This window comes from Vitis riparia, chromosome 14 (assembly GCF_004353265.1).
Source record: "Vitis riparia cultivar Riparia Gloire de Montpellier isolate 1030 chromosome 14, EGFV_Vit.rip_1.0, whole genome shotgun sequence".
NCBI lineage: Eukaryota > Viridiplantae > Streptophyta > Magnoliopsida > Vitales > Vitaceae > Vitis > Vitis riparia.
In genome coordinates, this window is record NC_048444.1 from 12,535,541 (window position 1) to 12,560,951 (window position 25,411).

Here is a 25,411-nt window from a genome sequence, read left to right on the forward strand (position 1 = left end):
CTTTTTGGACTGTTGAGGTTCCCTCGTCATAATTCGGCAATAAGAAGGAAACAACCATATATAATGCTCATGAATCTAAAGCCGGAAAAAACACAGACCCTACCCTTCATCTCCAAAATAAACCCTATCACTGTCTGGGAGCGCGACCCCCTTAATGTAAGTTTTTCCTTTCTTCTCTATTAGCCGTCTGTTTGGTTAGCTGAAAAATGGAGGAAATTATGCTTTTTTTCGGTTCAGACCAGCTTGTTGTTTCTCGAGTTTTCGATAATTTACAAATTGAATTTCAAATTCTGGACTTCTTTTTTCATTAATTTCTCTGATTATCTACGTTTTTGCGGCTACCATACAGAGCACAGAGTTCAGTTTGATTGCCTCAGGTGCTTAAGGTGATATGTTTTGTATAGATAGCATCATGGGGTTGTGGAGTGGCACTCTGTATAGTTGGCTAATTTGTGGGGTGTTAGATTAATAATATGACTTCTCGGGAATGTTTCTGTTACTTTCTTAAAGAAACCTTTTGTTGATTTTGAGAATCTCCTTTGATTTTTGTAGCCGTTTTTGGTTGATGGCATAGAGATGGCAATAAATAATTACAATTTTCTGGCCATTTTTCTGGTCTATTGTTCTGTTTCGTGAAATTGAAAATTTGGTAATAAAAACCTTTTTCCAATTTGTAGCACTGAAAGCTTGAAGTTGCAGAAAAGGTAAATTCGTGGAAGTTTATGACTGAAATGTGTTGGTTTAAATTTCAGCCTGTGTGGGCTGCAATGGAAATTTCAGTGGCTAAATGTAACTAGTTTCTATAACATGTTTTCAACACGCTAGACATGAAAATTTGTTCTTTTTTTCTTTTTCTCAATTTTATTAATCCAAATAGTCTAACTATAGATGGAGAATGAACAATACAGATAGTGGTGTGTATCATTGAATACAGTTAGAGGGAGGGTTGAATGAGACTGATATCTTTCTACCAATCTACTCCAAGAGTTCAATTTTTGTTTCCCTGAAAAAATTTTAGGAAATTCTCAACCTCCCTATTTTTTTTCCTGGCTCCTTCCTTGAGACTTGAATCATGAACCTCCCACATACTCACCCAATCCCTTGCCTCCTGAGCCAGAACCTCAAGGGCAAAAATTACAGCCTCACATGAGACGAGAAGGGGAAAAATACTTGTTTACTGGAATGTTTAAAGCTAGGAGCTGGACAGGTTTATTCCCATTCTTGTTGATTATGCTTCTAAGTTCCTTCCTACCTTTTATTACTATTTTAATATTCAGTTTGCCTGATTGTTTATGAATGCAGACTACAGAAGAAAAAAGGATATTCTTCTTATTTTTCAGTTCTGAAGTTACATGGGAATAAATAGGGTGAAACAAAAAACCACAAATCTAGGACCTAACGACTTGAACAACCTAGCAGCTTGAACAGCCTAACAACTTTGACCTTATATGCAATTCCAAATTTGATTAGTTTTAATCAGTTCGGATTTATTGGAAAATAAAACAGAAACTTTAACATATAATCCTCATATTTCTACACCGCCCTTCAAGTTGGTGTATAGATACTAATCATGCCCAACTTGTTGACTAGAGTTTCGAACCCTTCTCTTCAAAGGCTCTTAATTGAAGCATCTGCTATCTGTTTCCCAATGGTGACAAATGGCATACAAATAACGTCACTTTCAAGTTTCTCTTTGATAAAATGCCTATCAATCTTGACATGCTTTGTGCGGTCATGTTGAACAGGATTGTTTGCTATGCTAATCACTACCTTGTTATCATTGAACAATTTCATGAGAGGTTCTAAATTTAACTTAAGCTTTTCAAGAACTCTTTTCAACCATAATATCTCACACACTCCATTTTCCATATACTTGAACTCTACCTCTGCACTACTTTGTGCTACCACATTTTGCTCTTTGCTTCTCCATGTAACGAGATTGACCCAAAGAAAGGCACAATAACCAGAAGTTGATCTTCTATCTGTGATTGAACCTGCCTAGTTTTCATCTATAAATACTTCTACACTTCTCTGATCACTTTTCTTGAATATAGACTTCATTCTAGGTGTACTCTTTAAATATCTTAGGATCCTATATACAGTTTCAAGATGTTTTTCGTATGGTGAGTGCATAAACTGGTTCATAACACTCACTGTGAATGCTATGTCAGGCCTTATGTGGGAAAGGTAAATTAACTCCCTAAAAGCCATTGATACCTTCCGATTTCAATTGGCACTCCCTTGGTTAATTCTCTAAGTTTGTTTGGATCCATTAGGGTGTCGCTTGGTCTACAACCACTCATTGTTGTTTCTTCAAGTAGGTCTACAACATACTTTCTTTGTGTGACAACAACTCCCTTTTTTGATTTGGCGACTTCCATTCCCAAAAAATACTGTAAGGGGCCCAAGTCTTTAGTCTCAAATTCAGCTGCAAGGCATTTCTTTAATCTTGCTATCTTGGCTTCATCACTCCCAGTAAGGATGATGTCATCTACATATACAATCAAAATGGCTATCTTACCTCCTCCAGTATGTTTCATGAACATTGTATGATCCGTTTTTCCTTGACTATAGCCTTGATTCTTAACCGACCTTGTAAATCTGTTGAACCATGCTCTTGGAGACTATTTTATACCATATAAAGACTTCCTTAGCTTGCATACTTTGGTTCCAAAGCTTTCCTTAAATCCTGGTAGAGCATCCATGAAGACTTTGTCTTCTAAATCACCATCAAGAAACTCACTCTTAACATCCAACTAGTATAGGGACCATTCCAAGTTTATAGTTACAGAAGGTAGTACTCGGATTGTATTTAACTTGGCAACTTTGAAAAGGTCTCCTGATAGTCTATCCCATATGTTTGTGTAAAACTTTTAGCTACCAACTTGACTTTATATTGCTCTAGAGATCCATCTAAATTAAACTTTACTGTGAATACCCATTTACAACCCATCGACGTTTTTCCTTTAGGGAGATTTACTTTTTCCCATGTATTGTTCTTCTCTAGAGCCTTCATCTCCTTAAAGATAGCCTCCTTCCACTTTGGAACACTTAGAGCTTCTTATATATTCTTAGGTACATCCACACTAGACAATTGTGAGATAAAAATAGAGAAGGAAGGTGATAGATTTTTGCAAGACATATGATCAGAGATTGAATGCTTAGTACAATTTCTGATGTCTTTCCTAAGAGAAATAGGAACGTCTATAGGTTTAGGACCATCAGAATGTAAAGAACATGATATTTCATGAGGAATACTTGGACTGGATGAATCTGTTGCATTCTGATCTGGGCTTGGATCGGACTTTTGGCCTTGTAAGGTTGTGATGTCATCCTTACTTTGAGTTTGTTTGTTTCTTGAGTAGACAAGCCCATATAATTTATCCTTTCTAGTTCTTGTATCATGATCTATTCCAATTTTGAGTCTATAAGTATGCATTAGATTAGGTAGTCCCACTTCCAGATTCAGAGTTCCCGAATCCAACAAAGGTAAACCAAAGTTTATCAAACTTGGTTTTTTAATAGAACTTGTGCCATTATTCTCATTTTCAAACGAGTTTTCACATACATTCTCCACCTGAAGAGGAGTGTTAAAAAAGCTTTGAGACTCAAGGATTGTGACATCCATAGTCACACACACACAGATATATATATATATATATATATTTGGTTTTTGGATCAAAACATTTGTACCCTTTTTGTGTTGGTGAATAACCAAGAAAAACACATTCTAATGCTCGTGGATCCAATTTACTACACCTATGATTATGCACATGCACAAAAGCAACACAACTAAATGCTTTAGGGGTAAATCAAAGATTAACTGTGACTTTGGAAAACATTCTTTAAACATTTTTAATGGACTCTAAAAATTCAAAATTCTTGAAGGCATTTTATTTATTAGATAAGTGGCGTAAGAATAGCTTCCCCCCATAAGTATTTAGGTACTTTAGTTGTAAACATTAAAAACCTAGCTACTTCAAGGAGGTGTTTATTTTTTCTTTTTGCTACTCCATTCTATTGTGGAGTGTCATTACAAGAGCTTTGATGAATCATTCCCTTTTCCAAAAAATATGTTCCCAAGATCTTTTTGAAATATTCTTTTCCATTGTTTCTCCTAAACATTTGGATTTTTTTCTTGAAACTGTGTTTCAACCATATTATAAAAATACTTGAAAACATGTTCAACCTTTGATTTTTCTTTAAGTAAATAAACCCAACAAATTCGTGTCTGGTCATCAATTAGTGTCAAAAACCAATTTTTTTTATAGAAATTGTATGAATTTTATATGGCCCCCAAATATCACTATGAATAAGAGTAAAGTGTTTGGATGACTTGTAGGGTTGCATTGGAAATCACGCACGATGATGTTTTGCAATTTGACAAATATCACATTAAAGAACAAATGGATTTGAACAAATTAGGAAATAAGTACTTGAAATACTAAAAATTATGATGACCTAACTTATAATGCTACAACATTATTTCATTGTCACTAGAAACAAAGATTGATTTGAGATTAGTCATTTGAGCTAGTCCTCATAGGTTACCACCATCTTCAAAGTAATAGAGTCCATTATTTTCCTTAGCATCTCTAATCGTCCTCTTTGAGTCCACATCTTGGAATTCATAATGAGTTGAAAGAAATTTAGCGCGATACTTTAGGTCTTGAGTTAGTTTCCCAATGGATAATAGATTGCAAGAAAGATTTGAAACATGAAGGACATTGTGATGAACAAGGAATTTTGAAATAGCTATTGAGCCTTTTCTAGCAATTGCTGAAAGAGAATCATTGATTGTCTAGATTTTCTGATTACTTGCACACAGGAAGAAAATAATTTAGGATTACCTATCATGTGATCCATTGTCTAGAGTCAATGATCCATGGATACTTTGAAACTGAGGACATGTTAAATGAAATGGCTTGAAGGTAATTACGTTTTTGGGCTAAAGAACAAGAGGAAGACACATTTTTTGAGAAGTTTATGGATTTGAAAAGCTTATACAGTTGATCTAACTGTTCCTTACTGAAAGAAGGTGTCTTAGTGGTTCCTCCTGCATCATTCTGCTCCTCAACTTCAACTTGGAAGGTTTGTGAATAGCGGTTGGGTTGGTTGGTCTGGTTGGATGACCTCGGCTTCCAGTTTTGTAGCTTCCCATATAGAGTCCAACATGTCTCTTTTTTATGCCAAAGTTTATTGCAGTGCTCACACTGGACCTTCTCATTCCTTCTATTTTGTCGTGGCTGTCCAGAATGAGTAAATGAATTTGCCTTTGATACCAAAGCAGAAACCTTGGGTAGGGATTGATTATTCTCTCCCATCATTACCTTCCTTCAACCTTCTTCCCTTCTAACTTCATCAAATACTTCATGGAGAGATGACAAGGGTTTCTTACCCAAAATTTTGCCTCTAGCTTCATCCAGGTTTTTATTAAGACCTGCCAAGAATGCGAATTCTCTTATCATTCTCCATTCTCTTCATATGCCTCTCACATTCTTAGTTGGACAATCCCATTCCTCTTCATAACATAAATCCAATTCTTGCCACAGCCCTTTCATGGCTTTATAGTACTTTGTCACCTCTTGCTCGCCTTGTTTTGACTGCCACAACTTGGTATTCAATTAAAAAATTGAGGCAGAATTTTCCAAATCCCAGTAGGTTTCTTGAACTACTTCCCACACGTCTCTTGCTGTTGGTAGGAAGAGATACCTCTTTCCAATGGATGGATCCATGGAATTGATGAGCCAGGCAGTAACTAGTGAGTTTTTGGACCTCCATGTCTTCAGCATGGGATTGTTATCGGCTGGTTTTGTTGTCTCAACATTTAAGTGGCTGAGCTTCCTTTTGCCATTGATCACAAGCTTGATTGATTGTACCCACTCCAAATAGTTTTTACCATTCAATTTGTGAACTGTTAATTGAACAGATGGATTTGCAGATCCATTAAGACTTACAGTAGATTCTGGTGGTGCGCCTCTTGCAACACCTGAAGATACAGAGCTTTTATTTGCTCCAGTCATGGCTGTTTTAGTCATCAAGATTTTGTTGATACAGAGCCAAGCTTTGATACCATGTATGCAAAATAGAGAAGAAAAAGGATATTCTTCTTATTTTTCAGTCTGAAATTACATGGGAATAAATAAGCTGAAACAAAAAACCACAAATCTAGGACCTAACAACTTGAACAGCCTAACAACTTCGACCTTATCTGAAATTCCAAATCTGATCAGTTTTAATCTGTTCGAATTTATTGGAAAATAAAATAGAGATTTTAACAAATAATCCTAATATTTCTGCATGAATAATCAATCTGTTGAAACCGTTGGGCCATGGATCCTTAATTGATTGCATTTTCATGTTTACATGGTTAGAAGATTTATGTTCTTTATATTTACTTCAAAGAAGATTACTAGAGTTAAAGTTTTATCTTCTATATCTGTGGTTGTCTGGCCTTGGCAGTATTATATATCTGATAAAATCTGTAAAACTTATATATTTCATGGTAGTTGCTGCACCAACATAAATTTAACAGTCAGCAAATTTCATACATGATTTATTAGATTTTGTTGTCTCTACCATCCAGACGTATAGTGAAGGCCTATTCTACATTTGGTCCTTTGTAAGCTTAAAGTATTTGCCTTCTTATAAAGGAAAAGGTTAAAGTGTGTGTTTTATTTCTTGAGAAAATGCGATTTTGTTGAAGTTTGTTGTGATTAATTTTGATTTTTTTTTTTTTTTGGGTATTTTCTCATTTCTGTCTTCATTTTTAGGGTTCATGGATGATGATTCTACTGACATGTTGACGAGTCCATATTAAGAGGAAAAGAAAAATAAAATTCAAACAAGAAGTTTGTTGGTTCAATGCAAAGGTGCAGGATCATATCTCTGCAGTTGTGTTGCTGAATTTGGTGTCAAAAATTGGTTAAAATGCTGAGAATTCTTGCAAAGCTGCAAATCTGCAAATTGATCAGAGAATCTTGCAGGTATCATCATTGCTGCCGCTCTTTGTTATGGTGTCTTAGAACTATTTCCAGCTTAGCCAATCCAGTTGAGGGAATCCCATTTGAAAAACTTGAAACCATTGATGATCATTCTTTCAAGTTTCACCAGTTTAGCCAAATCTTACAGGAATGCACTGATGCTGGTGATCTCCGAACTGGCATGTCAGTCCACACTCATCTCGTAAAATTGAATATTAATGGGTTTATCTTGATATGGAACAAGTTACTTAGTTTGTACCTTAAATTTGGTCATATTCATCATGCTCATCAACTGTTTGATACAATGCCTCGGAGAGATGTTGTTTCTTTTAACACAATGATTTCTGCTTCTGTCCGTAATAATTATGATGCTCTTGATTTAGTCGGTCTTTATTCCAAGATGAAAAAAGAAGATGTTAAGCCCAACCATATCACGTTTGCTGGGTTAATTGGTGCTTGTGATGGGTTGATTGCATTGAGATTAAGAGGGATATTTCATGCCCATACAGTTCGTTGTGGATTAAGCTCTAATGAATTTGTGGGGAGTTCATTGGTTGATGGCTATGCAAAACAAATGAAGTTAGAAGATGCCATTAAAGCTTTCAATGAGATTATGGAATTGGATTTAGTTTCATGGAATATTATGATTGATGGGTGTGCACGGAACAACAGTAAAGAACATGCTGTGAGAATGTTCTCTCAGATGCTTAAAGGAAATGTGAGGGTCGATGGCTTCACTTTGACAAGCATTATAAAGACATGCTCAAAACCTGGAGATTTGAAGCATGGGATGCAGTTCCATGGTAGTGCAATAAAATTAGGTTTGGCTCATGAAACGCCAATTTACAATGCCCTTATAACAATGTATTCAAAGTGTGAGAAAGGAGTGGCATCTCCTGTTAAAATTTTTGGGAGCATTTCAGAACCCAACATAATCTCCTGGACCGCAATGATTTCTGGGTTCATGCAAAATGAGCAGAATGAGGAAGCAATTGGGTTATATAAGGAAATGCTTAGATTAGGTGTAAGAGAAAATGATTTCAGTTTTTCCAGTATTCTTCCTGTGTATGGTAATTTGGCAAACCTTGAGCAAGGGAAGCAAATTCATGCCAGGATCATAAAATCATGGTTTGGATTGGATCTATCAGTGAGCAATGCCCTGATAGATATGTATTCCAAGTGCGGCAGCTTAGAAGATGCACACCTGGTGTTTATGAAAATGGGAAAACATGATGTTGTATCTTGCACAACGATGATTATGAGTTATGGCCAGCATGGTAAGGGAAAAGAGGCTCTGGAAATTCTTGCTGAAATGAAAAGTGAAGGATTGGTTCCAGATGGTGTTACATTTCTTGGTTGCCTTTATGCATGTAGTCATGGTGGTCTTGTTGAGGAAGGTGTAAGGGTGTTTAAAATAATGATTGAAGATCATAATCTCAAGCCTAAAAGGGAGCATTTCGCTTGTGTTGTTGACATGTTAGGTCGTGCCGGGAGGTTAAATGAGGCAGAGAATTTTATTGATGAGATGGGGATTGAATCGGATGTTTTGGTATGGGAAACATTACTTGGTGCTTGTAGGGTTCACGGGGAGATGGTATTGGGAGAGAAATCTGCCCAAAAGATTATGGAACTACAACCAGAAAGGCATGGACCTTATGTTTTGTTAGCCAATATCTATGCTGAAAGAGGATCGTGGGAAGACAAAGTGATGGTGAGGGAGAAACTGGTCAGTCATGGGTTGAAAAAGCAGGTTGGATGCAGCTGGGTAGCATTGGAGACGATGTCATGCTAAAAGATATTCAGCTTTTGTGACAGGGAATCTGGGGCAAAGTATTTTGATTTTTGATCTCTCTTATCCCAAATTGCTGGCCACATGATTGTGTTTGAGTTTGTTTGTTGGAATTTCTCAGTTTGTGAATATAGATTTGATGTGAAGCAGGGTTTTGTAACCTAGAAGATGTTGATAACAAGCATGAAAAAATTCAGTTCATTTATGTTGGAACTTGGAAGCATCTGAAATGCAGAGGGCATCTTTTCTTATAATGCATTAAGTAATTAAATGACATGGGCAACCTTGTGGCTCCACACTTTGTACAGAAATTGCAATGTAAAAGAGTTCCATTAATTGTAAATACTCATTCTATTAATAATATAAAAGCTTCATGAAGTGAACTGCATAATTACCCATTTCAGTCTTCATCTCTAGAACACATGTCTCATAAAACTTAACTTCCTTATCTACCAATATGACATCTAAGTTTGCAAATGTTGTCCACCCTATGTTGCCAAGGTCTGCTTTGCCCTACCTTTGCAACTTTTGTCACTGAGGTAATTATCTCCAGTATAATTTTCAAGCTTCATCTTTATTTATGCATAAATCCTATGAAAAGGGTCCAATAAATTTTCTATTACTTCAACATAACACAGACAAAGTAGTTCACTTCTTTCAAGCCAGGGTTATAGTCCATATGTACCCTCTTTACCACTGTTAAAATTTTTCAAAACATGATGTTAATATGTTGCCATGTATCTTATTTACTATTTCTACACATTACAGGGTATGGTGCTGGCTTGCTATTTTTCATCTCTCTTAACATTGGGTAAGTTTTCTACTGAACCGTAGCTTGGAAGCATTGTAAGTTAGCATCTTTGCAGTAATCGCTGAATAATCATGGTGAAACATTAGTTGTTATGTATTAGAGAATATTACCATTAAACAACAAGAAAATTACCATTCCATGTCCTTGGATATGTATCTGATATATTCTTTTAAAATACCACCCAAATGATTCTAGTCCAAAGGCACTCATACTCTTAAAAAGTGTCCTACTAAAGATGATAGTGTTTTATATGGGCACATGCAAGCAAGCTATTAATTGATATTATTCAATGATTATAGATTGAATAAATCTGGAAAGTTCATTTTCCTAGACTCAGCCTTTCTGGTTTTTATTTAGAGGATATTATTGTGTTATCCTATGAAGTACGAGCTTATAATCATAAGTAGATATGTTAATCTGTACAAAAATACTAATACTTGATGATATATGGAAATAGCCTGAAAATATTTTTAATTACTAATATATAAAGTTTTCAGTTTCAAAACATATTTATAATAGGGCAGCCTACTCTAGTTTGTAAATGTTTAAATCATCCTTGTTTGAATGAGAACAAATTGTGCTTGAGTCCTTAAAAATTCTGAAAATAATGAATCCTATAATTATCCATATTTGAAATAGAAAACAAAAAGATATGCCTGTTTGCATGAAAATCTGCATGTTGCATTAAATTAGGTTATTTTGTGGGTTAAATGTATGTGAATTCTTTGTTTTTGCCTCCAACTTGGCACTTGAGAAATTAATTTAGCATGCTAGTATTGATAATTTGTTTTCTCCATAATATAGAAGCTAAATTCTTCAGGGTGCTAATTGAAGGAATCCAAGATTTATTTTTGGAGTAAGGCAATTTATTTATTATGCTTGGTTGGCAATTACTTTGGTGGAGTTATGTAAAAACGTATGAATCAGGCCTTGTAGTTCAAATTAGTTGGAAGAGCTTATTCTTTGTTTGTTTAGAACCAATCCCAACTCTCATAATCAAGGACAAGAATCTTGCTTCTTCAAGGATAAGATATTTTAGCATGCTATAGTTTACCTCAAACTTTTTCTCATTGGAGAGATTTGGAGATCTTATAGAGATTTATATTTCTTTTCAATCTTCTTTTTATAATAAAAAGCAGTACATTTCAGCAATGTCACCAAAGATTTTGACGAGGTCTTGGAGCTGTTACTAAGCAAAGAGATCTAGTTGAGAAAGAGACTTGAGCAAGGCGCAACAATAATGGAAATCATGCCCCTTGGAGTGTAGCTCAGCTGTAGTGCCCTTTAGCAATCAACCAGAAGTTTCAAGCTTGAGCCTCCTTGGTATTTAAGGTGGTGTTTGGTAGAGAAGCAGGCCCATATGGACCAAGGTTTGCTTCATTGGCAATTAGGATAAATTCCTTGTTATTGGGGTGGATTCTTCGTTACAAGAAATGACATAAATAGAAATTATGTTTAAAAAAGGAAGAAATGTAATGCTTATATGTCTACTTATTAGATATGTGGCATGTAATGATTTGGCCATGTGTAGTCTGCAAAAATAAAACAGTTTCACAGTTTTTTACTTCTTTTCTTTTTTCCACCTTTTAGGTAATAATTTTTGTTCCTTATTTTTAATTTTTGCAAGAAATTAAACCTAGAGCCTCCCCCGTCTCTACTCCAATCCCTAAATAGGAGCTAGGCCTTGGAAGGTAGAATAAAAAATTCACACTCAACAATTAGTTTAATCCATTTAGTACATATTTTAGACAATACTAATAAGATTTTTACTTCGAGATTGATGAGATCTATGTTCTTTTTTATCATCTTTCTGTCATAAAAAGTGGCAAATTTTGGTAATGTCACCAAAGATTTTGATGAGATCCTGGAGTTATCACCATGGAAAGAGATCTAGTTGAAAAAGAAAGTTTGGCAGAGAACACAAATAATGGAAATTGCATTAAAAAGGGGAGAAATGTGATGCTCATGTCTACTAATTAGAAATATCACATGAAATGGTAAGGCCATGTGCAGTTTGTAGAATAGAACAATTCCTCACAACTCATTTGTACCCGAATTCTGTTACCACTTGAGCTTGGCCTTAGAGCACCAAAAAAAAAAACAAAGAAACATGTACCAAATAATTTAATACAATTTAGTACTTATTTTAGACAATAGTCACAAGAGTTTTACTCCTACAAATTCAACACCAAAAATTTCACACTAATAATTTAGCTATAAATTCTCAGTAATCTTTTTATCAAACTTCTTGTATCTCAGTTTTCTCCTTCCTTTTTCCTTCCTTTCTCTCCTTTTCTTTTAAATCACTGGTGGTTTTTCTTGATCCTTGGCTATACTTTCATCCAGGTTTTAGACGACTAACCTTGACCTTATTGTGCACCTGTGCAATGTAATTGTGTACATAATTTATAATTCAAATAATTATTTGGGTCCACTACAACCTTTCTATGCCATTATCATCAAGTTCAAACCTTCCCATTCTTTTTTGTTTGTCTCTGCATAAATATTGATCCAGTTGGGGTGATTTAGAGAGAGGTAGCTGGGTGGTATGGACCATTCTTTGATTTTTAAGAGGGCGAAGTTCTCCTTCCATCATTGTGAGTGCCCATATGTATTTCTGCTTCTGTAAAGTAGATGAGAAGGTGTTCCTAGGTGTTGCTTTTGGATGTGTTGTAGATACTGGTGGTACCTTGTTTTAACATGCGTGAATTGTGATGGTGGTGTTTGGATGAGATGCTTTTCATTTCACAATAATGCACAACTAGTTGGCAAAGATAATTTACTAATATACCTCCCCAAAAGTGTACTTTTCACATTATTTGTTAAAAGAGTCCTTTTCACATTTGATTTATCTCTCTCTCTCTCTCTCTCTCTCTTTTTCTGTACACACACACACACACGCGCGCGCACACACACACACACACACACACATATATATATATATATATATGTATGTATAAGCAAACGTAACATCTATTAAAAAGCACTAAACAAAGGGGATGCAACCTATGCATATAGGTGGTATAGAAAAAGCTTCAAAATGAGCAGACCAAGAAGCATATATATAAAACAGCCTTCATTAAAACAAATCTAACCACAGTTAAGGCTAGCTAAGAAATCTAACATTGAGTGATTGTCCATTTCCATCGAAATGTGAGACCACTCCAATAAGGATTGAATGAAGTTTCAACCTTTGATCCGAAAATTCTTCTTTGTGCTCTTTCTAGATGCATCAGAACAAGCATGAGGGAGACATGCACTACTATCATTCTCTCATCCCTTTAAACTTCCACCCAAGGAAGAGATTTCTCACTAAAGCAGGAAACACCCATTTCGGACCAGAGATTGCCAATAGAAACATCCATAGCTTTTTTGTCCTATCACAATATATCAAGATGTGATAAGCTGATTCTTCAATATCTTTACAAAGAAGTCTATTTATCATCATTCTCCCTTTCTTCATTAGAATATCTATGATTGAGATCTTTTTTCATACTGTTTCCTAAGAAAAAGAATGTGTTCTCAAAGGAGCTTGAGAGCCCCCAAATTTCTGTACAACTTTAGTCTCAACACACAAAGAATTGTCATATGACTTTAGATTGAATTTTCCTCTAGTATCCTCTTTCCATAATAAATTGTCTTCCCTTGCTTCTTGCACACTCATAGAATAAATAAGTTCCATATATTGGGTCATCAGACATCACCTACCTTTCCCAATCTTGCAAGAGTCTTTTGTAGTACACCAACCAATGACCTCCATTTCCTCCCTCTCCCCATAAATCTGCAACTGTAGCATCCTTGGAAGAAGCTAGTTTGAATAGAAAAAGGAATGTTTCTTTCAATTGATTGTCCCCCGCTCATTTATCCTACCAGAATTTAGTTCACCTACAATTTTTGACCTGGATAGTTGGCTTGAGTCTAAAGTTTTGCCATCCTTTTCTAATGTCTTTCCATAGACTCGTTCCAAAAGTCTCCCTCACCTCTTAGGTGCTCCACCCACATCCATTTCCCTAAATTTTCCTAGAAGGATCCTTCCTCCACAAGCTATCATTCTCATGGGCGAACTTCCATAACCATTTGCCTTGTAAGAGTCGATTTAGAACCTTTAATCTCCTAATTCCCTAACCTCCATACTTCTTACCTTGCAAAAAATCGACCAGCTCATTAGATGCATCTTTTTTCGTTCCAAATGATTTCCCCACCAAAAATCTCTCTAAATTTTCTTCTAATCTAATCCTCACTTTTCTAAGAATTGCAAAATTAGACATGAAATGTGTTGGAAAGCTTGATGGGGTGCTCTTTATAAGTACTAATCTTCCTCCTTTAGACATGTACTGCTTCCAAGAGGCCAATCTCTTTGTGAATCTCTTCTCTACCATATCCCATAAAGTACAATACTTATGAGATGATCCCAAAGGTAGAGACTAAGATAAGAAGCAGGGAGTCTCCCCACCTTGCACCCAACCACTTCCTTCACTTCCTCTGTGTATAAGTTCACTTTTTTGCATGTTTATTTTTAGACTTGCTACGAGCTTAAAGCATATTTTACAGTCCATCTCTAATATCTCAATTGATCTTTGTTGATGTCATAGAGAAGAAGACTATCATTCTGCAAACAATATCTGAGAAACATACATTCCTTCTCCCTCTTTACTCTCTACCTTAAAGTCGCTAATGAATCCTCCCTACTTTGCTTTTGATATTAGACAACTAATAGCTTTGATGACTATCATAAATAGATAAGGTGAAAGAAGATCCCCTTTTTGCAAGCCTCTACAAGTCTAGAAAAAGTCTATGGGAGTACCATTAACTAGGACTAACATCTTCAAAGTGGATATACATAAATGTACCCACTTTCTCCATTTATGACCAAAACTCACATTTTCCAAAACTGAATGGAGAAACGTTCGACTCAAATGGTCATATGTTTTTTCTATATCTAGTTTACAAACCAAACCCGCCTTGGAACCTTTTCTTTTTTTTCCTTCAATCAATGGCCTCATTTACTATCAAAGCTACACCAAGGATCTGCTAAGCCCCCACAAAGGCATTCTGATCTTGTTATACAACCTTTCTAACCATCCTTTTCAGCCTATTTGCCAAAGCTTTCACTAGAAGTTTATAAAGGCTGCCCACAAGACTAATTGACTTAAAATCCTAAATATCATTGCTCCACCCTTCCTAGGAATAAGAACAAAAAATATGCATTTAGGCTATGTTCAACAAAATCCTTAGAGTGAAATTCCTCGAATAGCTGCATCACTCCCATTTCTATTATAGGCCAATAAAACTTCTAAAAGGGCATTGAGAATCTATCCGGCCCTGGCTCTGTATCTCCTCCCAACTCTGATAATGCTGACAACACCTCCTCCTCCAAAAAAGAGCTCTTTAATTTGGATTCGATAATTTTCTATTGAACTTTTGGATTCGATAATTTTTGCAAAAAAATTTGTTTAATTTGACTCTCTCCGTCCAATTTATCAATGTACCTAAAGAGGTCCACTGCCATGTCAGGTCTCCACAGTTGGGGATTTCAAACATAAACATAAAATAGGATAAAATTCCACCCTTAAGCTCCTTTTTTGCAATCCAAACCCTATTGACATTTGTACTACTATTAAAAAATGACATTCAAGTGTGTATTAGCCATACAATGAAAGAATCTTTTGTTGTTGTCTTCCTTTAGCTAAAGAATCCTCGATTTCTGCCTCCATGATGTTTCTTTTAAGATGGCTAAATGGCTGTATTCATCCTTAGCTAACTTTTGATTCCTCCTGTCCTCTAAAAGTGGTCTGACCCTTTATATTGTCCCAGTATTTTATCAACTACAAAGCAGCTCTCTTTTTGACTAATACTTTACTGAACACCTATCTATTCCATTCCTTTAAGGTCTTCCTTCACGGCTTGTAGCTTCTTAACAATCACAAAGCTTGGACTGCCCCCAAACTTGTACTTTTGCCACCATTCTTTGATTAGCTCCCTGACTCCTTCCTGTTTTGACTACTTATTTTTTAATCTAAATGGACCTTTTCCTTTCCTCTCTCCTCCACTGTTAAGGAAAATAGGACAGTGGTCATACATTGTCCTTGGCAATAATTGTTGGATACTCCTCAAAAATGCTCCTCCCAATCACCAAAGAAAAGAAAGCAATCCAACTAAGCTTTGGAGAACCTTCCTACCCTCCACACCTAGTGAATTCGTCACCAACTAGAGGTGGGTCTACCAACCCAAGCTCTTCTATAAGGTTGGAAAATGCACTTATGGCTAAGGACTTCCGCCTGCAATTCCTTTTTCAACTGGAAAGGGCACCACATTAAAATCCCCACCCAAATACCAAGGTTCTTCCCACAGCCCTCTAATTGAGGCTACCTCCTCCCACATCTCTCCTCTCCCTCCTCTTTAATTGGCCATAAATCCCAGTGAACTACTCTGACAAGGCCATCTTCCCAGTTTCTAAAGTGACAAGAAATGGAATAGGATTTTGACTTTATATTTTGAATTCATGTTAACAATTTAAATCTTCATTTTAAATTTCCAAGTTTTGGTACTAATTTCGCTTATTTTTCTTAGTGAAATCAAGAGAGTTTTAGTATGTCCTACATGTCTATATGCTTCTGGACTCTTGAATTCTCAATTGATGTTGAGGTTTTGTTCCTTGTTCATAATTTTGGTTGATTTTTTTCTTCCATTTTTGGGTCTTGAAACAAGTATTATCTTTGATAGAAGTGGGGGACTTTTGAAGGAGTTGGAAGGCCTTCTGAAACTAAACTATAGCTCTAAATCCATATCTTTCTGAACTTGGTTACATTCTAATGGGAGGAATAAATTTATTATTTTTATACTTTTTTTTTTCTTTTAAAAGATTAAACTTTTCACCTTATCTCCTTGTGAATGCCCAACCTAAGTTGTGTTTTATCATACTTTTAAAAGATTGTTGTTAAAATTCAATCCACGTGATTAGTTGTTGAACCCATATAAATTTAATGAATGATGGATATAGACCACAAAGATTTAGTGGGTGTAATTTATTAGGTTTTGTTGTTTGACCATCCTAACATAACCCATACATTATAGACAGTTGCTTTGAAGCTTGAAGTACGTGCTTCTATATTCTTTTCTTGAAGAAAATGAGATGCTGTTCATATTTTGTTTCCTTGCCTTCATTGCCTTCTCTCATTTTCTTTCTTTTCAATTAAGGTCCACAGACATTGATTCTACTGATATGTCAGAAAGCTTTCATGAAGGCAAAATGGAAGACCAAATTCAAACATCAAGTCTATTGGATATTGATGCAGAGCAACAGTGTCATAGTTCTGAGATTGAGTCACCAGATGGGTTGCCAAAAATAGGTATGAAATTTGAATCAGAAGATCATGCATACAGATTCTATAATGCATATGCTGGCTTGGTAGGCTTTAGTGTTCGGAAAGATTTTAAAAATAGAAGCAAGATAGATGGCAGTGTGATGTCACGAAGGTTTGTTTGTTTTAAACGGGGTTTTCGGCATCCAGACAAACGGAATCTGAATGTGAAGAAACCCCACAAGGAGGTCAGAACAGGTTGCTTGGCACAAATGACCATATCTCGTCAATCTGATGGGAGATATCGTGTAATCCACTTTGAAGCAAATCATAATCATGAAGTTGTAGGCCCTGAATATGTTCATGCATTGCCATCACATAGAAAACTAACCGTTTCTCAAGCCATCGAAGCTGACCTAGTGGACAGGTCTAGTATTCAGAGGAAATTAACCTTTAAGTTGATGGGTAAAGAAGATGGGATTCGGGAAAATGTTGCTCATCTTCCAATTGATTTACATGCTAGACGGACAAAAGATATGAAAAGGGGAGAGGCAGGAAGTTTGCTATATTATTTTCAAAGTCAACAAACTGGAAACCCAATGTTCTTCTATGCTGTACAGCTTGATATGGATGAGCAAATAACAAACATATTTTGGGCGGACTCAAAGATGATGATTGATTATAGTCATTTTGGTGATGTGGTTTATTTTGACACAACCTACAGAACAAATCAACTTTGTAGGCCATTGGCAGCTTTTATAGGAGTGAACCATCACAAAGAAATGCTAGTGTTCGGGGCTGCTCTTTTATATGATGAGGCCCCTGAATCTTTTCACTGGTTATTCCAAACATTCATGCAGGCGATGTCTGGAAGGAAACCAAAAACAATTCTCACAGTTCAGGATATGGCAATTGCAAAAGCAATTGGGTTGGTATTTCCTGTGACATATCATCGTATATGCATATGGAATATGTGGCAAAATGCAATGCGACACCTAGGGCATCTTGTAGGGGATCAAGATGAGTTTGGCAAAGATTTCCATAATTGTATATATGAACCTGTGAAGGAAGAAGAATTTTTCCAGTCATGGGAAGCTATACTGGACAAATATGGTCTTCGGGGAAATGCATGGCTAGCAGACCTATTCAAAGAAAAAGAGAAATGGGCTATGGTATATGGGAGACGAATGTTTTGTGGCGACTTAAAGAGCACTTGGCTAAGTGAGGGTTTTAACAGTTGTTTGAGAAAATATTTGAAATCTGACTTAGACATACTGCAGTTTTTCAACCATTTTGAGAGGATGGTGGTTGACTTGCGTGACAAAGAATTGCAATCTAATATCGTGAGCCAACGTGCCCCAATTCTGGAAACAAGTGCAGTTGTGTTGAAGCACGCTTGGGACATCTACTCTCCCGAAGTTTTTGAAGTTTTTCAAAAGGAATTTGAAGACTCTTGTGATCTTGTTATTGACCAATGCAATGAGAATGGACCATTGTCTGAGTACAAGCTTAGTAGTTTTGGGAAACTTTGTCAGCATACTGTTGCATTCAACTCATCAGATGAAACGGTTGAGTGCAGCTGTATGAAGTTTGAGTATGCCGGAATTCTCTGTAGCCATGCTTTGAAGGTGCTTGATGTTAGGAGTATAAAAGTTGTTCCAGAAAAATACATTTTGAAAAGGTGGACAAAGGATGCAAGGGTTGAAAATATAGAAAATTTTGATGAATGCATTACCAAAGAGGACCCCAAGTTGTTAATGTTGAGCCGCTACAAAGACTTGACCCAAAAGGCTATTAGACTGTCAACATGGGCAGCTGACTCTGAGGAAGGGTATCTCTTTCTGAATAGAATATTCAAAGACAGCATGCTTGGGTTGGAAAAGATATATTCGAAAAAATAGCATGAAATCAATAAAATTTGTACAGATGCTACCCAAAGTGAAGGTGATGACAATATTGAAGATGCAAACTATGATGGGAGATTGGGACCATAATAATTGAATAAAATTTGCATATTAGCCTTTGTCTTCTTCACTTTTGCTTATGGTTCTCTCTCATTCAATGCCTGATGACTGTCCATTGTGAATGAACAACATCCCAATAGTGCTCACTGCTCACAATTCTAACAAAGTGAGAAAGACTTCAGGGATTTGATTAGGTGGATCTCACTGGACGTTTTCATAAGGTGGATCACTCTGGAGGCCAGCAATTGGTCCTGTAAGTCTGGGATTTGATTAGGTGGATCTCACTGGACGTTTTCATAAGGTGGATGGATCACTCTGGAGGCCAGCAATTGGTCCTGTAAGTCTAGTCCCTTACACTGCATCATCGTAATGCTGTTGCACTTATCATCAGGATTGTACAGTTTTGCTTTCCTTCATTACTGGATAAAAACACTTGCTTTTAGGCTGACTTTTACTGTTGTATTGCTGATAATAGACCAATTCTATGTTGGTCTTCAGAATGGGATGCACTGTACATGGATATAATCAACTGATTTTATTAGTGATGGAATGACTGCAGAAATCATTGGAAAAGATTCAACAATTTGACTTAAGGTTGAATTTCATTTTCTCCTGAACTCCTGAATTAGATTTGGGAAGGTTGCTAGTTTGAAATTCTATTAATCACTCCAAGAGTTGAACTCTTGAACTCAAGATCTCAACCAAATGAAGACTTTGGTGTAGCCTCATGGGATCACTTGAAACGGATAAATTAAAGTTTGTAAAGTTCATCAACTATTTCTCCCGTTACCTTATTTTCCATGTGTGGATAATCTTTTTCATCTACCACTGTACATGCTCCCTTCTAGGACACTTTATGAAGAAGCCCTTAAGCCACAGTGGAGCTCAGACTTAGGGTTTTGAGTTTCAATTATGACCAGGGTTTACTGAAGAGTTCAAACTCGAATAAGCTCATCTATCTGGAGCAGAAGAAAGGAGCAAGAAGGGAGAAAAAGAAAGGGTTTCAACGGTTGAGTAGTGGGCTAGCTTGGTTCAATTGAGGGTACTGATTCCGACAGTTTATTCATTTTTTTTCATTCGTTATTATTTTCTTCGGCATCTCGGCAGAAATCTTGGATTGCTGTTGAGATGGGGATGATAAGACTATCAAGCCGGTTTGATGGGAATAGCCCATTTAACCTACATTTATGGATTCCCTTTAGGCCAGTATTTGGTTCATGGAATAAGGGCTTAGGAATGGGTGTTTATTCCTATTTATTTCTATTTCACTGATTCTTTTCGTTAATAAGTTATTTATTTTTTGGTTATTAGTTATTTATTTTCTTCTAGAATGTAAATATATCCTTAGAATAAATAAATAAAAACCAAATTATTTTTTATATTTGAGTTCTCAAACAAAATTTTGTTTTTGAAAACAAGTGAGAATTATTTTTAAAAATTATTCTCAAAACTCTCATTTGTTTTTTAAAAACAAATCTCAAAAATGTTTTTTAAAATGTTCATAAATAAGTTCTTAATTTTTCAAATTTCATAATATTTTTTTTTTTGTTTATTACACTTTACTCCTCAATCTATACCTTGTTTTGCACATTATCCTATCAAGGTTAAAATCGAGCAATTTACTCTCCATGCTTTATAATTACACGTAATGCACATTTTTGGAGTGATGGTGTTACTTGTATTGGATGGAAGGCGTATGTGCTTTTCATGTGACTTGTTTAAGTGATGATAAAAAAGTAATTTTCATTCAAAAAAAAAAACCCCAGACCCCATTTTCATTTTCCAAAAAATCACATTCAAATTTTATCAAAAACCTAAAATTTCACATTGGGAAAGAAAAAAAAAAAAAAAAAAATCTAAAAAGACAAAACTACAGTTTGGCAGCCAAGAAAGGATTGAGCTCATAATTAGTTCATAATTTATATGACCTTGTTCTCACTTTTCAGATTTTCTTGAACCTAGGTTTGTTTTTTTTTTTTTTTTATGTTTTTGGTCCAAACCAAGCCTAAGACAACTGCATCAGTTGACTTTAAGGTTCTCATCTTGGAGGGATCCAAAAGAAAATGAGAGTGAAAAAAGAGAGGAGGTTTTCAACAACAAAAAACCCAAATGCTCACTAAAATGTCAAATTCAGTCCCCAAGTCAAAACTACGACAAAGAATTCCATGAACTAACACCAATTCATAGATTAAATCTGATTTCTCAACTTAAAACTGATACTAAGAACCCCATAACATAACACCAATTCAACCAAATTGTAGGGCACTTGAGCACCATGGTTCGGGGTCTTGAGGTGAGCAGAGAACGAGAAGGAGGATGACTCTTATTTGGGGATTTTGCAAATTTCCAATCGACGGAGAGGAGAGAGATGATTTAGGATTTATAATATTCATAATTTACTTTGAATTTATTGATTTTTCTTTTCAATTATTTTGATTTTGATTTAATTGACATTTGATAAACCAATCTCATAACTTAATTTAAGTTTTTAAGTAAATTAAATATGTTTGATAAAATAACTTAATGGTATAACTTAAAGTCGAAAATAATTTTAAGTAATAAATAAAACCAATTAATTCATTTTTAAGTATACATGTTTATTTTACTTTCTTATCCTCATTTATTAGAATTACCTGCACGATCTCTTTTGCTATTTCACGACTTTCATTGTTACTCAACTTACTTTGCCCCAATTATAATTTATGAAAATAAATATTTCAATTTAATAATTTAAAATAAATTTTAAGTTAATATTATCAAATAACCTTAAATTAAGAATTAAATAATAAGTTTTAAATTAATAACTTAAATATAATTTAACTTAAAACAACCTAAATTATTAAATAATAAGTTATAAGTTTTATCAAATACCCCTTAATGTTTTTTTGAAACCCATCATATATTTTTAAGAGTGGTGATTTCATAATAGTTATTAGATTTATTTGAAAGGCTTTTTGATAAAGAAAACTATCTTTTATTTGATTAGTAAAAAATTTAAAAGAAATATAAGAACTTAAAATTGAATTTAATTTATTTTCAACTACTATTTGATATTAATAAAACTTAATTTAATTTAATTTTTAATAAGAAATAAAGTTTTTGATATTTTATTTAATTTCATTATCCTCTTATCTATTTACGTCGATTTTTTTCATTTTAAAAATTATCTTTTTGGTAAAATCCAAGGAATGAATGATGAGAATAACTTTTTGTTTTCATTTTATTTTTAAAAAATGCAGTAAAACGTGTCATCATAGGAATTTATGATAGTAACATTTTTTTTAATTGAAGTCATCAAAAAATTGAATAGTCGCTTTACGATGGTAGCATGAAGGTGGTCTGGACAGGAAGGGGTGCAGTTGAAATCCACAAGAATTATCACAAGACCCAAAGTTCCATGTGGTATTCAAAATTAGGGTGAATATATATTCACATCTGAAGTTTTTGAAAGGGTCCATGAAGAGGAAATAGTGATTTTTATATGATATTTTACTTTTATGAAATAAAAATTTTCGTTAATAAAAAGTAATTTTTAATTACTAAGGGTTTGTTTAAGTAATTATCTTTAAAAATAGTTTTGATAACAGTTTTTTAAATCTTTATAAAATAAAAATATGTTTGAAAACCTAAAATATTTTTAACTTATTTTTAATAAATTTAAATATAATTTTTATATATAATGTTCTGTTTTTAATTATTCTATTCTATATGATTCTATAATTATTTATTAAAATAGTCTTAAGAAAACAATTAAAAGATGTTATCAACACTATGTGTTTCCTATTGTTAAGAATCGAAAATAAAAAATAATTTTTAATTTTCAAATATGTTTCTTGTGTTTTTTGTTTTGGAGAACAGAAAACTATTCTAAAAAATAGTTTTTAGACAGACCTCCAACTTTCCTGATCTTTTTGTTATAAATTTAAATAGATCAACTTAAAATAATATTATGTGAATTTATATTTGGATTCGTCTGATCATTCTACAATTCCACTTTCAAACCTTAATCCTAATAATATATTTATTTAAAATTTTTTAATATACCTAAAATGCCGTTATCATTATTCTCTTCGATTCCTATTTCTTATTCATTCTTAAAAAAAAAAAAAACACATTTAAGATAAGTTTAAAGCTAATTTCAATCTTTTTATATGTTATTTTAATTCATGCATTAATATCATGTTTATAATATTATGTGAATTTTGATGAAATTTTTTCATAAAGATAGTTAAAAAATAGTTATGAATAATTTAGAAGTGTTTTAGAATTGAGAAATTTTGGAAAAAAACTGAAAAAATAGAAATCCTATTTTGTGGTGTTCAGACTTGCAAGGTTAACCATGAAAAGTATGTTCAAAAGTATAGTTTTGAACATTGCAAGTCTTAAAATTCTAAAAAGAAAATGGTTAAAGAGAAATAATAATAATAATAATAATAATAATAATAATAATAATAATAAATTTCATGGTCTTCAGACTTCCAAGCCTGGACCTAAAAGCATATTTGAAAGTATAGTTTCAAACACCCTTAACATAGAGAAAGTATAGTTATGGGTGGCCTCAAGGATGTTTGAAAGTATACAGATAATATTAATTTTAAAGGTATTTTGGTTGTTTCATTGAAGGTTGTTTTTGTCTTAATTTTCTTTTAAATTTAAGAGAATGTATAAAGATATTTAATGATCTAAATATTAACACTCTAATATTATTATAAATTATTATTTTATTTTTAATTGTGTGGTAATACAATACTTCAATATAAATAAATATCTTAATTCCAAAATCTTTCACTTATCTAAATACAAGAATTTGAATCATTAAATTACATCACCTCTAAGGTGCATTATTTTCGTATTTGCTTATTTCCTGAAACAAAATAATTTTAAAAAATTGGTTTTGTTTTCGAAAACCAAAATAGTGAATATGCATATGTCAAAAAACTTGTAGTTTAAGCCATTTTCAATTGTCGAAAGTGTTATTGTAAGCACAAATTTTGCAAGGCAAAATTAACAAAACAATAGAAAAATATAAAAAACAAAATATTTTATTAACAATAATAAATTGTGAAGTGCAATATTTGTAGTAATATTCTTTACAAAATAATATATTTATCTGATTCTTTCAATTTGATCATAATTTGGAAAACGACGATGAAACTTTTTATTTTTTATTTTTATTTTAGAGATCAATCAAGGGCCACAAATGACTTGTTTTCAAATGAACTCGTTGAAAGGATGAAGATTATATGTGTATCACTTTTGTCGTTTCTTGGACTTATAGAGAGATTTTGTGAAGTTTTTTTTTTTTTTTTGTGAAGCTTTTTTTCCCGTGTGGAGTCGTTTTGCCAATCCCTAGAAGTCTCTTCATTGAAGGAAGTCACCCCTATTTATAGGTGAAATTAGAAAATTAGATTTTGGAATTCCCTAAGATTTAGTTGCTTGATTTTAGCAACTTGTCTTCTTCATTAATTTTTTTTTTAACAAGAGAATATTTATTTATTATTTATTCTCTTTTGACTATAATTGAAAAATTTTATTTGAAAGACTAAATTTACATGATTAAAGTCATGAGGGGGCTTTGGGTCCAAAGCGGACATACATGATTAGGAGTAGGTCATTTACATGTCACGTGTTACCTTTTTAACATATGCCACATGTCAAATGTGTGTAGGACGTATCACTCGTTGATCCTAAATTGGGGAACCACATTTTTTTGAAGGCCAATTTAATGATAATTTATTTTACTAAAATTTTTTATATCTATAATCATATTTAAAATTGAATACAAAAATATAATTTCCACCGTTCCTAATAAATAACCTCTATCCAAGAAGTGATTTTAAAACAATTCTAAAATGCATTCATTGTTCTAAGCACATTTTCTATACAACAATAATTTCATTTTTGCTGTCAATAAAAAAATGATAATATCTTTTATTAAGAGTATGTTTGATACCGATTTTAGGAAGTACTTATAACCTTTCAAGCACTTGGAATTTTTTATCTTTGTTAGAAGGGCTAGACAACTTTATAAAATAATTGTCGAACAAACCCTAGGCTATGTTTGGTTCCCAGAAAATGTGAGAGAAAGAAAATTGGGAGGAAAAATGGAAGGAAAGAAAAAACTAAGGAAAGGAATATAAATTTTTTCACTTATTTGGTTATCCATGGAAAATTCAAGGGAAAAAAAAAAGAATTTATTTTCTTTTGTTTGGTTAACCATGAAAAAAAGTCAAGAAAAACAAAATCAACAATTTGTCTTAGATGGTTATCAATTTGTTGAATAATAAAGTAAATTTTGTGCTCTTATTTTTCTAAAAATTAGTTTTGCAAAATTATTGCAGAAACATTTAACCAACCCGCATCCTAACTCAAAACATTGCTCCTTACTCAGAAATTTATGTGAAAATCAATGCTTAGATAAACCAAATTCAATAATCTTAGAAATCACACACAAGCAACCAAATTTCCAGCAAATTAACACTACATTTATATACTTTCTGTATGACCTCTATACACCTTGCTAAAGGAATATACATCTATTATGCCCTCACCATTGCATTAAT

The 25,411-nt window shown here is 33.7% G+C and overlaps 2 protein-coding genes across 6 annotated transcripts; both read left to right on the forward strand.

Annotated features, from left to right (window-relative positions):
* Positions 1–19,428, forward strand: LOC117931355 (protein FAR1-RELATED SEQUENCE 5-like). Of its 5 annotated transcripts, none has more exons than XM_034852317.1 (4): positions 1–156; positions 6,774–6,986; positions 9,541–9,583; positions 16,789–19,428. In XM_034852317.1, exons 3-4 carry the CDS (start codon positions 9,544–9,546, stop codon positions 18,783–18,785), a joined length of 2,037 nt encoding a protein of 678 aa, XP_034708208.1. In that variant the 5' UTR covers positions 1–156; positions 6,774–6,986; positions 9,541–9,543; the 3' UTR covers positions 18,786–19,428. The 5 variants fall into 5 exon arrangements, 4 of the variants coding, with proteins under 4 accessions (XP_034708208.1, XP_034708209.1, XP_034708210.1 ...); XM_034852318.1 differs by lacking the exon at positions 1–156 and adding an exon at positions 164–704; XM_034852319.1 differs by lacking the exon at positions 1–156 and having other exon boundaries at positions 6,952–6,986; positions 16,781–19,428.
* LOC117930466 (putative pentatricopeptide repeat-containing protein At3g15130) lies at positions 6,931–8,775 on the forward strand. Its single transcript, XM_034851125.1, has one exon. The coding sequence runs from the start codon at positions 6,931–6,933 to the stop codon at positions 8,773–8,775; it is 1,845 nt and encodes a 614-aa protein (XP_034707016.1).
* Positions 19,429–25,411: the final 5,983 nt, after the last annotated feature.